Below are 13661 nucleotides of genomic sequence, written 5' to 3' on the forward strand. Positions count from 1 at the left end.
TGTCATTGTCTAGTACCTATAGGCGTCTGTTGGGGTTGTCAGGAAATGCTTGAGAGGGTTTGAGTGGCATTGAGTTTTTAATTGAATATTGAGCAGTACATTTTGGTCGGTTCGTCTATTATAATCATCGTTAGGTTGGAACGAAGTTTTGTTGGAGACAAATCATGGAGCTTTGGTGTGCTTTGATTTAGTCAGTTTTCAGATAATAAGTTATAATTACACATAAAAAACGCGGTCTAAATCTGTAGGATATTTAAAGTTTAGTGGCTACACTGGTGCTCAAACGAGATACTATTGATTGTGGTATCTATGTATACGTGTGAAAGCAATATATTATAATATAATCGAAATTCAATTCCAAATTCCAATTTCCAAGTTCCAACTTAGTACTTACTATATCCTATACTTAAAATTCAAAACATTCGTCATTCGAAAAAATAAAAATGTCTACTGTATAGTGAAAATTATTAATTTCATCTCTATAGTTTTTAATCCTTCATAATTGTGTTAAGGTTTCATTGTAATACAAACAAAAACGTTTATAATGTGCATTGTAAACGGTTTTTTTTTTGTAAATTGAGAAATGAAATTCAAAATTTTCTCGCCGTTTTAATATCAGTACATTTTGGTAGTTTAGTACAATATTTTAGTAACTTATTAATCTTTTCCGTGTACTGATTAATTTCAACTCGAAAATATGTTTCGTGAATATTTTTTTTTATTATTAATGTTTTTCTACTGTGGTTTACTAACTGATCTGATTAAGAGTCAAACATTAGAGGTGGTTACTGACAATGAGCTCTTAGATTTATGCCGTTCTGAAAACCAAGTAGTTGCCTTATTTAGTATGTATTTAATTACTACCTTTTTTTAATTGATTTTATTGTTGTAATTATTGATTTTTTGATATTTTTATACTGTAGCATTAAAAGACTGTGAAAAGTGTAAAAAGTATGAAGAAACTCTCACTCAAATTAGAGAAGAACTTGTTGATTCGTTAAATGCTTGGGTTGTAAAAGTGGAAGGTAGCAATTTAGTACACATTTATAATCCTGCTAAAGAACCAACGTTGGTTATGTTTCGACATGGTGTACCATTACTAGTACCAGAGCCAGGTAGCTATAAAATATTTAAATTTAATATCTTAATATCTTAATATCTTTTTTACATATTCCAGAGGCTGTTAACGATGAGTTTTTGATAGACATGTTATTGAACAACAGAGATCCTATTGTTAAAGAACTTAATGATAATAGTTTTGAACATCTTACCCAGGCATCAACAGGAGCCACAACAGGCGATTGGTTTATTAAATTGCAAGTATGATTAGTTAGAGGGTCGGTGGTAGATAATATTTATACATGGGAAAAATCCAAATTTCCGCCCTTTAATTTTGTAACCCCTTACCTACCCTATGGTCTACTCCATACGTTCTACCTGTGTCTCAAACCACAGTATATTGTTTGTACTTCACAGACATTGTATATTATTTAACATTATTTATTTAATCTTGGGAGGTACTGGCTGGCACTTTTAAAAAAAAATTGAATATGATATATTTTTATTAAGATATTTCTAATCCAGGTGAAATAAGTTTTTCTTGTACTCGGCTCTGGTTACAAGATGATCAAGTCCGTTTAGCGCTGTTAGACAACTCATATACAATTTAATTGTTTCTTTTTTTTTTTAAATTCTTAGAATAAAATTTAAAGTCAGTAAAGAATAATCATGTAGTTATTTTTTGTCTTAATTTTATAATATTTATAAATACAAAAAAACAATGTTTATTACACTATAAATAATTTATTTCATATTTAAAACCATTTTATTTTAAAATTAAAAATGATTTTTTATAGAATTGGTTCTCCAACTTATTTATTTGGTGCATTTGATAAAAGTTTTGGTACCTATATATATAAAAATATATTCTACAAAAACTGTTTATTGGCTTAGTTTTGAATTTTGTATTTTTAAATCAAACTATATTATAAAGTATATTATAATCATAAACATACTACATACCAAGAAAGTGCCACTCTGTGTTATGTCTGCCCTATGCCAGCCCTGATAAGTTAATACACTAATTAAGTCATAAAGTTTGAACTGATTTTTTTTTTTACATGTTGACTACTATGGGACTGCCCCGCATACTTAAAAATACTTGTTTATATAATTACCCTGATACTGTACGAACACTGTTGGTCTCAAGGCAGTCAACGTATTAATACATTGGTCAGACTCATTGACTCACTCAATTTCTGTTTCTAATTTTTGTTTTAATTTTTAGTTATTCATCAGATAGTATAGAATGTCAAAGATTACAAGCTCGCTGGGAAACAGTTGGTGCTAAACTGAAAAATCGTGTTAATGTTGCTCGTGTCAACAGGTACATTGGAGGATCTATAACTGCCCGTCGATTTGCTATAAGCCAATCTCCTACATTTATTTTGTACGTAAAAAAGTTGTATTTGTTTGAATAAAATTCATTCTTTTAAAGAATGGTATAGTTGAACTTTCATTTTATCATTAGATTGCGTCGTGGAGTCATGTATACTTATACATCAACTGATCATACTATTGAATCATTCATCAAATTTGTTGAGGAAGATTATAAATTCACAGTTAAAGGGCAAGTGCCCCAACCAAAATCAACATTGTAAGTGTATTATTAATATTTATTTTAAAAAACATTTGAAATGCATAAAATATAATACTTATTTTCAGTGATGATTTTGTACACATGTGCTTTGATGTAATCAGGGAAAACCCATTGGCGTGGAAATTAGGATTGACGGTTTTGAGTGTAATATTGCTGTGTCTTGCTGCTTTGAAGACAACATCCAAGTCAAGTGAATATAAGTCAAAAAAAAAATCCACTAAAAGTTCTAGTAAAAAAAGCAAGTAATATATTATATATATTGTATATTTATATACACATATAATTTCATTATGTGCAAAATGCATTTTAAATGTAACTTAAATATTTTCATTAAATCTTTTATAAAATAAATACTTGTACTATTATAAATAATTTCTGTGTTATTATTTGAATTTTTTGTGTTTGAAATATAAAAATATAAAATTATAAATTGTGTTTTTTATTTTACCATATACATATTATTATGTTTAATGTCTGTTTTATAATCTATAATCCTTCTATTTCATTGTACAACAAGGCCAGTTAGGTATCTTGTTTTCTTTTGTTTTGTAAAGGATTATAATCATGTCTTGTAATGCAACATTTGTGTATTATTTTCTAATTACAATTTATGATGTAGCCTATTGGCTCTGACTACTAATAAATGCATGGAAACTGAAATAAAATTGAAGAATTAAAAAAACTGTAAGCTGTGGTAATGATTAATACACTATATTTTGTACTTATACAACATAAAAGCTTTTTTTCCATATTATGTTTAATAACAAAACAAAGGATATTCCCAAACTTCAAAAGGTACAAGATATTAAAGTGTCCTAAATAAATTTACCAATTAAAGAAAATTTTGAAGTAAATAAGTAATATACTAATATATAATATTTTATCACCTTCATTTTAAATTAATACATAATTGTGGGGAACCAAACTGAAACCTCATATACTAGGCTCTCATAAATTTAATAATATAACTAATAAAATAATAGTGTTTTACACATCATAATAATTATTTGCAGTATATCCAAAATGCTTTGAATTTTCTTGTGAAGTACTTTAATTTATAGGATTAAGCACGATTCATATTTTGCAGTATGTAAGTATAAACTATAAATATTAAGTTCATAGTTATTAACGATTGGTTAAACCTAAGAGCTAAGAGGTAGTTTACAGAGCATAGGCGGAAATCCATTCAAATTTCAGGGATGAGGTCTAACATTATTAACCAACATTTTAATTAACAATTTCACATCCAATTAAAAAGTTACTTTTTTTTTGGGGGGGGGGGTGGTAAAGCCCCCCCTACTCTAGATTTCTGCCTATGCTGAAGAGTGATTAAAAATGTAAAAATAGTCTTAGATAAGCATACATATAGAAAGGCATATATTGTCTGTACAAAAAAAAAAAAACATTTTATTTAAAATGTATTTCAATAAATTTATATTTATAATGATTAACCTACATGTCACGTGCGTTCGAATTTTTGGATATTGTGTGATTGAGGCGAAAACGGGCTATTAATGAGTGAATTTACTAGAAGGCGAAATGTTTATAATTATATTGAATATGAAGTATAAACATAAGTACCTACCTAATGGAAAGCTATTAAGTCACAGGCTCCTCCCGTTCGCGCGTTACAGCAGAGGATGCTTACCAAACCACTTGCCGTTATTACGGTGACTGTCAACATTTCGTCGTAACTCGCAACTATTCCCTTTCACTGATCCCAGTTGTTTTGTATACTGTGTTAGTAGTGTATTTGTTTTAGCTCATGGGCTACAGAAAAAGATCAAACAATTCGACTAGTGGTTGGTTATTGATCAAATACGCTCTACTGAAATATTTATTAATAAGCCATTCATATTGTATGGTTCTCACAACATACTCATTAAAAAGTCCAAGAACAACAAATCGGGGTAAGTTAAAATTCAATAAGCTATTATTATATATTATAATAACTCTATTTTATGAATTAAACAATTTTGAAAGGCTTTTTAATTTAATTTTATAATTTTTCACTAATTTTGTTCACTATCTATATATTTTATTAATTTAGTATACCTATCTCAACTTAAAAAAAATAGTACCTAGGTACAAACTCCGGCCGTTTAGTAAACACAATTATTACGCACACCATTTGAGTACCTAGTTCTATTCGCGTATAGCAATACAGAATATTAGACAAAATGTATTTCATTATATATTCCGTGCATACCAGAGTATCATTGTATCAATGATAATATTTTAATAGTTAAATATCATAGGTACTTCTAGAGTGTAGACCATAAACTTCACAAAATTATAAAAACAATTTAAATCTTACCAAAAATTACTATCTGTAAGAGATATTATATATATTGGAGGGAAACTTGTTGGCGTGGAAACTGTAAGGTATTCAAATTCTGAATTACTACGAACTTTTGGATTCTGAAGAACGTATGGTAGGTAAATGCAACTTTTAACAATATAATTTGAGAGATTTACTCGGATTTTCTTATTGTAAAATCAGATGTCTAAAACAGTTTTTTAAATTTTTCTGTACGCGGGCAACGGGTTAAATAATAAGTTGTTAGGACCATTTCACAGTCACGCGTATGATATAGGTAGGTAGTATGTAAGTACCATAGACTTATAAACTAGTCTATGGTAGTTACTAGATACACTACAAATATGAAATAGGTATGCATAGGTATACTTATCTTACACGTGTGACGAGTGACAATTATATGAAATGGAACTTACGAAGGGAACTGCACTACACTGCACTGCAAAGACTTCTCTCCTATGACCTATACCTATCCTTTCTAGCATACGTAAACGTCTATAAAACTATCTGTATGTCTATCCCTGTTTGGATGAGATCAATAGATTATTAAAAACTAATAATATTATCGATATCGTCAGAAAATGTCATTTTATTTTTAGGGTTGTTCCATAGTTAAATTGAATACTTGAATCTAATAACTTTTTGGTTCGAAGTGTTTAATAGATTAGATTCTAATTAACACAATTAATCCTATAATCAATTTTGTTCTATTCCCAGAATAGATAAATGATAATATATTGTGTTCATTTTTCATGTTTAATATTTTTAAGTCTTTAGTGTAAACAATTAGCATAATATTTCATATACTTTACACGAAAACCTAATAAAAACTAGTGAACAATGCCTTTGACTACAAATTATTAGATAATTTTCAGAATATAAACGATTTATGAGAATGAATTTTTTGATATATAGCCTATAGCCGTATATGTAGTATTGTAGTACGAACAATATCAAACCTTAGAATATTTATGTATAAAAAGACCTAGTCGCACAAAATTAGTAGATACCTACTTCAATTTGTTTGTAATTATATGCATGCAAGTTTTACATAATATTTACACATTACATAATAATTTGATTTAAAAAATATAACTTAGTAACTTATTATAAGATTAGGTAGTACCTATCTATAAGATTATTTTATGATAAATTGGTTAATGGTAGTTATTTGTATTCATTGGAAATTACTTTTTTATAATAATTGGTATTTGGTAGGTATTGAAAATAAAAAAAAACTGACAATGGACAATCGGTTTATTGTTATATTTGAATACACTGTAGGCGGTTTTGTTTTGTGAAGGTTAGGTATAGAATTTTTAGTTTATCTCTTTCGTTACAACTTAGGTACAGATCACCATCACCCTACAGGGAATTTTTTAAAGAGGGTCATATAATTTATTTATTTCCAACTAAGTACTAATAAATGATAATAATAGTATGTTTTAATATAATAATTCATCAACTTTTAATAATAATATAATATTTATTATAGGTTATATTGACCTAGGTAAGTACGAATAATTAATTTATTAAAATTACGACCTATCTATATCAAGTTAAATTAATTATTAGCTACTTGAATACCTATATATAATATATTACAATTTACAACTATAACTGCATAATATGATTATTTGTATGCATTTTATAGTAAATAATAATAAATTATGGTCGTATAGGTACTCGTATAATTTATGCGTGGATGAGCGAGGACATGATGATCGGTCGATAGGGGCAAAATAGGATAATCCCTTTGATTTTTTCCAAATTAATGACTATTTCCCCGAGGATGAGGAATGAAAAGGTCGACAATTTTTAAATAGACAATTTGTAATTATATTTCTGAGGGTTTAAGTGTATAACGGCCCAGAAGTATATATTATTATATTGTCTTAGATAATGCATCTAACTAATTTGTACTTAGAAACTATGTTATATGTTATGTGTAGGTGGCCAGTGGTACACCGTGTGTCCGAGATAACAGGGTATACTGTATAATTAAATTACTCACATTACTCAGTACCCTAACATATTTTTAATTATGTTCAATTAAACATAAAACTAGACTATTGTATCATTAATCCCCCGCAGACAGAATTCTAAAATGTATGTATAATAGGGTAGATACTGAGTAATGTGGGTAACCTATAGTTATAGAGTGTACCCAGTTTTCGTGGACACCCGGTATATACAACCTGGTATACAACAGAAATAATAATAAATACTAAAATACCTAATCATTAATAAATAATACTAAGTAATACACAATGAATAAATAATGCAATTAAAGTTTTAGTGCATTTTTTTGGTACATATTAGTAATTAGTATATTACCTTGTACATTTTATTTTATGAAACGGTTTAATGGATACCCACTATTTATAATTTAATTTATATATATATATTTTTTGTTCACAGTTATGTAGGATAGAACTAAATGAATATCTGTATACGGGTGTCAATCGAATATAAAATGCCTTTGTCCGAAGTGAGAAGATGTGTAACCATCAAATTTACATTATTATTGATGTTAGCTGCTGTAGGTTTAGCTCAATCACCAGATAGTAACTCAATAAATGGCCCAAATAAAGCTAATGGAGGTGCTGTCGCAAAATTCCGTAAGTATAAAGTATATTCAAATTCTAAAGAATCAATTCGTTTATTAAAACAATGTATTAAGTGTGCTTGTTTTTATATTATCTGCGTATCCTCTTTTTGAGTTAAGGTTGCAAATTGCAATCGCATGTAGTTATATAACTTGACAAATCCATGTACTTAAATATAAAATTATAACCTACATAATGTGCTATATTTATTGGTTAGGTTTCGAGAGGATTTTTATAATTTTCCAGATAACTGGGAGAAAAGTCTATAAATCATGCATATTATAGGTAATTGATTTACATTTTGATTAGGTATATCTTTATGGTACCTACCTACCCTCATTATGTAGGCACAAACTTGGTATATATTTTAAAGTATTTCAAAAAGTACCCCAACTGCTAAAGTTTTATTTTTATAAAATAAAATAAAAATTTTAATTAAAATATTGATTTTTGGAACTTGCTAGGCATAATTTGACGACTCACTATAGTCAAGACTAGCCAAAACGATATTCTCAATAGGTAATATTTAAGGTCCGAAATAAAATTATGTATATATGGAAATAGAAGTATAGAACAAATGATTTTAAAATCTGTTATTTTCTAAGGTTTAACAAATATTTAGAATAAATAGTGCTTTACATTTATAGTATTTTCCTAGAATAATAATGTTATCGTTGATTTCACGTTTAAAGATTTCTACCCTATATCATATACTTAGTAGCAAGTACCAAACCTAATTACAATTTTATAATTATTATTAACTATACAATATTATGTAGGTATAACAATTTTCTTATTTTCAGATGATAATTTGAACTAATTAAAATCAAAAACAAATATAAGTATTAAAAATTAATACGTATTAAAAAGGTTTATGACCGATATCTTGTATAATTATAGCTACTTTGGTAAAAAAAAACCGGTAAACTTTCACTAAACGTTCTCGGATTTGTTAATCTAGAAACCAGGCAGACCAGTACCAGTGTATCACATTTAATGTATTTTGAGTTGTTATGTCATCATTTGCATTTGTAAAAATTAATTCATAATTCATGTAATATATAATTGGTCCGATGCAACAAAACCGCAGGTAGAATGTTAGTTGTTACAGAGTCTTATACATTCTACAGTATTTACAGCAGTGGTGCGCAACTGAGAACATTTTCCTTATTTATTTGCTTCGTATTATTGGTGCATATTAAGCCACTCTTAAAACAAAATAAATAAAAATAATTGCATACACATGTATTATGCGTAATTATGTGTAATTATATTTATTATTATTCTCGACTAGATACATACGAACAATAAATTATTGTTGTAAATTAAAATTTAATTGAATTATTAAAGTATATTATAAAATCGGAAATCTTGATTCTGCTGTCTGCATAGATTTCCATGTCGTTGAATAGATAACCGCTCCGAATGTGTACCTACTAAATTTGAATTCTAAGATAAATCATTAGGTACCTATGTGATTCTAAGCAAGCCGAAGAATATTTTTATGTTATACTATGTATATATGTTTATATTTTCATTACTGTTTCTTTATTCTGTAGGTTAAACTAATTTTTTTCAAAAAAACTCGCATTCTTATGACTTATTGCAAGAGTGCAAGACGCAAGTTACGTATAAGGAAATACTGACGTAGAATGGTGTCCCGGAATATATTATGAAATAGGTTCGCGTGACATAAATAAACTGTAATATATATAATATATATTAATATAATAATATATTATACATCTATACACTATAAACGTACCTTAAAATTACCTAGTCTTAAGGCGAGCATATTATATGTACTTTTGATGGTTTAAAATTGCTATTATATGAACTTTTTGAGGAACCTTTATTCAATTTTCAATTTTTTTGACTAAAACACAAAATTGTTATCAATATACTAATTAAAAAAAATGTTGTCTATAAATAGTTCAAAATTAGCTAAAATATTAAAAATGTACATAAAGTTTAGAAGATGCTATTGTGTTGAAAACCGGCGTTGTGAAATTCGGTTTCCCCCTTTTTTTGTTAGATTTCCGATTTCCTCCTATTAAGAAAAGTACTGATAGATATCCTAATTTTTACCTATACGGGCTATATGCCCAGAAAAATAATCTCGATCAAAAATACAATCAGAAACCACAATCTCCAATCTCAATGCTGAATATTTTATCAAACATTCTTCTACAATTCTCCTAACATTTTAGATCAAATGATTTGACGGATTTAAAAAAACCACGTAATTTTAAAACACTCGTTTCGCCGTTTAAATTACAATATTAAAATATGCGGGTTAGAAACTTAGAAATTATAGTAAATATGTCACGATTAGGACTCGGAACTTGTAGATTTTCATGTTTTCTGATAGCACTATACACTAAGTAGTAAGTACACACGAGTTAAAATATGAATAATTTTTTATTGCATATTTTTATAAAAACTATGATTTTTCTTTAGATAAAAGTGTAAAAGGTAAAGATGGCCAAATAAGTAACGGTTTTTTATTGTCGAGATTGTAGTATGCTTGGCCGCTTGGGTAACTATATATTATTATAGTCGCTGACCTTCGGCTACATAATAATATGATCAATGATAATCATTGATTATGGATTATGCATTAGCATTTCTATCTGTAGACTGTAGTTATCAATTTTGTTATATGTTCATGTTTTTATCTTCTATACAATATAGGTAGTGTATTTACTATTTACAGTGTATTTACAGTGTATGTACATAACATAATATATATGGTTAAATATTGTATATGGACTATGGACAAATATATTCTCGCTTTCAGGCGACGAACGTACCTTCGAGCTTCGTTTAATTTTATGTTCTGTAAAATAAATAAGTGATTTTTTTATATTCAGTACATTTTGCACGCGTATTTTGCCCTTTTTGGCTTCTATATAACTTACAAACTCTAGTTACGATATCGTTATTGATATCGTTAGTAATATGTTTTATACTTTGGTTTGAGTTTTATTCGGAAGATCAATTACACAGTAAATTGTTTTTCATATTTTCAATTATCGAACCTACCTACACTTAATACATTTAACGATATCCTGAAAAGGTTGAAACCATTGTGCCACTATATAGGATGGTACATTTAAGTGTCTACACTTATGATTTCAAAAAGGGTCAAGTTTTTAAAAAATATATATTTTACATAATTTAATGTAATATCAAAACAACATTTCTGAATTTATTTTTATTTTTTATCTACTAGGTATATCGTTATCTATTTTATGTTTATACTTTTTTGAATGACACATTTTTATTTCATTTTCCGAAGCAGAATATTATTCTATTATTACCTATATAATATATCTCTATATAATTCTGTTTTTTATTTCAAAATTATTGTTATATTGCCATACAATTATTTACCTAGGTACTTTAAAATTGGAAGCCATGTTCAGATTAGTTTAATCGATATTCATACATTCGGACATAAATAAAGTAATTTTTCATTATTTTTGTATATTTTAACAGTTTTACTGCAACTTTCAGAGATTAAATCGGGTTTAGTTTACAATATCTTCTTACTTATTGAAAATATGTTAATCTTTAAAAAAATATTATAATTCAAAATACGTGTTATTTTTTTCTAATATTTTAGTGATAATTCAATAACTGTATACATAACCATCATTACGTCTGTACCTAATACTTGAGATTTTTCTTAAGAACCAGACAACGGGTATGAAGGTACCTATGTTAAAACTTCTAAGTTAAAAATGCCAACGTTAAAATTGAATAGATCAAATGTAATTGATTATGAAGACAGTTTAAAAATAAAATTTAGTCGTAATTTTGAATTTTCTTTGTTTATATTAAAATAAAATTGAGAATTATGAACTCCTAAAAATAACAATGACAAAAAACGGCACATTTACTAAATAAACAGCCATAAAAACATAGTATATTATTTATTAAATACGAAATACGAATTACCCTCTGTTCATTATTATTTATTAGCAAGGCTGGGCAAGTTAATGATTTTTTTTAACTCAGTTAAGTTAAGTTAATATGCACCAATAACAAAAAGTTAAAAGTTAAAAGTTAATTTAACTATAGGTTAACTCAGTTAAGTTAAAAGTTAATACACACTTTTTGTTAACTTTTTATTAACATTTTTTTCCAACCCAAAACTAAATTATAGATTATAGTGTTTATATTTTATACAGTGTTTCCATATTAGTTAAATTCGAATTATGTACATTTTTTACTTTAAACAATTTACGGTAAATATTTTTTGACATGAAAACGAAATATACTGAAGTTGTGAAATATGATAAAATTAAAAACAAAATAAATTAACTTAACTTACTTCTTGAAATGAAAAATTAACTCGTTAATTTCACGTTAATTAAAAAAGAAATTTAGTAAGTTAACAGTTAAGTTAATGAAAATCCAAAATCAACTAGTTAAGTTAAAAAGTTAATATAAAATTAACTTATTAACTTAACTTTAACTTTTTAACTCGTTAATGCCCAGCCTTGTTTATTAGTTTATATTACTAAATATTAGGTACCTACCTCGTCACTCGTACAGTTCTTAACATTGTATTTATGTTGTTTATAGGTAATACTTATAGATTTTCAAAGTATAGATAATAATTATAATTAACAATCGATTAAACAGAGATAATAAATACCTACTTAATAATAAATTAAACAAATAAAAATGTTTTCTTAATTTTTATCATTTTGGAATTCGCTAGCTGCCAGCTGAGGTTCTAAAATTAAACTAAGCTCCCCCTCCCCAAGTTACTATGGCCTGGAAACATTTCTGGGATCGTGACCTTTAGCCGCTAGACATTAAATATTTATAGTACCTACCTAGGTTTATTTTGTTTTACGAGTTCTTGAAAAGTAGAAAATGTTTGTAATCACTGGTCTGTACCCGCGGTCGTCGAATGGATGTATTTTATCTATACTTTTATTATTTTTTTTTTATAATATTATACGGTCTCATATATGACTCACTATAGTCTCACGGGAGATGGATTTTGGGTGTTCAAAATAGTTCCTAAAATGTTCACTATAGTCCCCCCTTGGTATTTTTTCACTATACGTAATTACTTACGTATAAATATATAATAAAAATTAATTAAATGTAAAGAATTTTATAATTTTTTTTTCATAATATATTTAGGTATAAAAATTACAAAAATTAAAATTAAAAATAAAATAATAAATTTCAGTGTTATCGTCACCATCAAGGTTCGATTTAAAAAATGTTAAGGATTCCGGCATCTTGACGCCCTTTGAAACATTTGCTGCCCAGGACAAGTACCCTTAAAACCCTCCGTCAAATTCGGCCCTGTATCACTATATCTGTAACACCTTCTTTGTCAACTTAAAAAATTAATTTCAATACAACCAAAATTAAATTTAACTAGGTACTCAGATTAATTTCGATATATTATCTTGATTTAAATTATTAGAGTGGATACCAATATAATATTATATGTAATCAAACATTTTTTATTTGAGTAACAATAAAATGTCACGCTCACTTATATAGGTATATATATACATATACTTACCGCTCGACGATTGACAAGTGACATTAAATCTTTCAAATAATACTTTTAAGTTTTAAGTATGGTGTGTTATAATTTTTTGATTGTACCAATATATTATATGGTTTGATCAAATAAGCTAATTAAATTGTGTTTACATTTACATACAGGTAAATATTTTTCTCAGTGCCAAACACATACAGTTGAATTTGACGAATGTATAAAGAATGCAATCAATAATGTCAGACCATATTTTACAACAGGTATTTTATTATAATATAATTATTTTATATTTTACATAATAATTGCATTTATATTATAAGACAATAATATAGTTTAGAGAGAAATTTGATATGTATCAACATGCAGTGTTGGGCATAGTATAATAATGAAGCAACCGCCTGTATTGTGTAACGAATTCATTAAAAGTGGTACCTTATCCTACTTGTTATACGGTAACAACACTACTTTTATAATTATGTGTTGGCAGGTAATTTAGTTCTATGAACTCGATTTTTTTTTTTATAGTAACAAGTT

The 13661-nt window shown here is 27.2% G+C and overlaps 2 protein-coding genes across 2 annotated transcripts in view; both read left to right on the plus strand.

Annotated features, from left to right (window-relative positions):
- Positions 1–346: 346 nt before the first annotated feature.
- On the plus strand, positions 347–3089 carry LOC100161701. The gene is given in 7 exon segments (XM_016805951.2): positions 347–845; positions 924–1115; positions 1178–1218; positions 1220–1320; positions 2288–2449; positions 2531–2656; positions 2725–3089. Coding segments are annotated over 7 exon segments (951 nt in total). The 5' UTR covers positions 347–697; the 3' UTR covers positions 2906–3089.
- A 1313-nt stretch (positions 3090–4402) lies between these two features.
- Positions 4403–13661, plus strand: part of LOC100163107 (uncharacterized) — a 13772-nt gene continuing 4513 nt past the window's right edge. The window contains 3 exon segments of the mRNA NM_001326644.1: positions 4403–4569; positions 7401–7600; positions 13295–13387. Coding sequence (NP_001313573.1) covers positions 7420–7600; positions 13295–13387 — 274 coding nt within the window. The 5' untranslated portion in view covers positions 4403–4569; positions 7401–7419.

Source organism: Acyrthosiphon pisum, chromosome A1, assembly GCF_005508785.2.
Source record: "Acyrthosiphon pisum isolate AL4f chromosome A1, pea_aphid_22Mar2018_4r6ur, whole genome shotgun sequence".
Lineage (NCBI taxonomy): Eukaryota > Metazoa > Arthropoda > Insecta > Hemiptera > Aphididae > Acyrthosiphon > Acyrthosiphon pisum.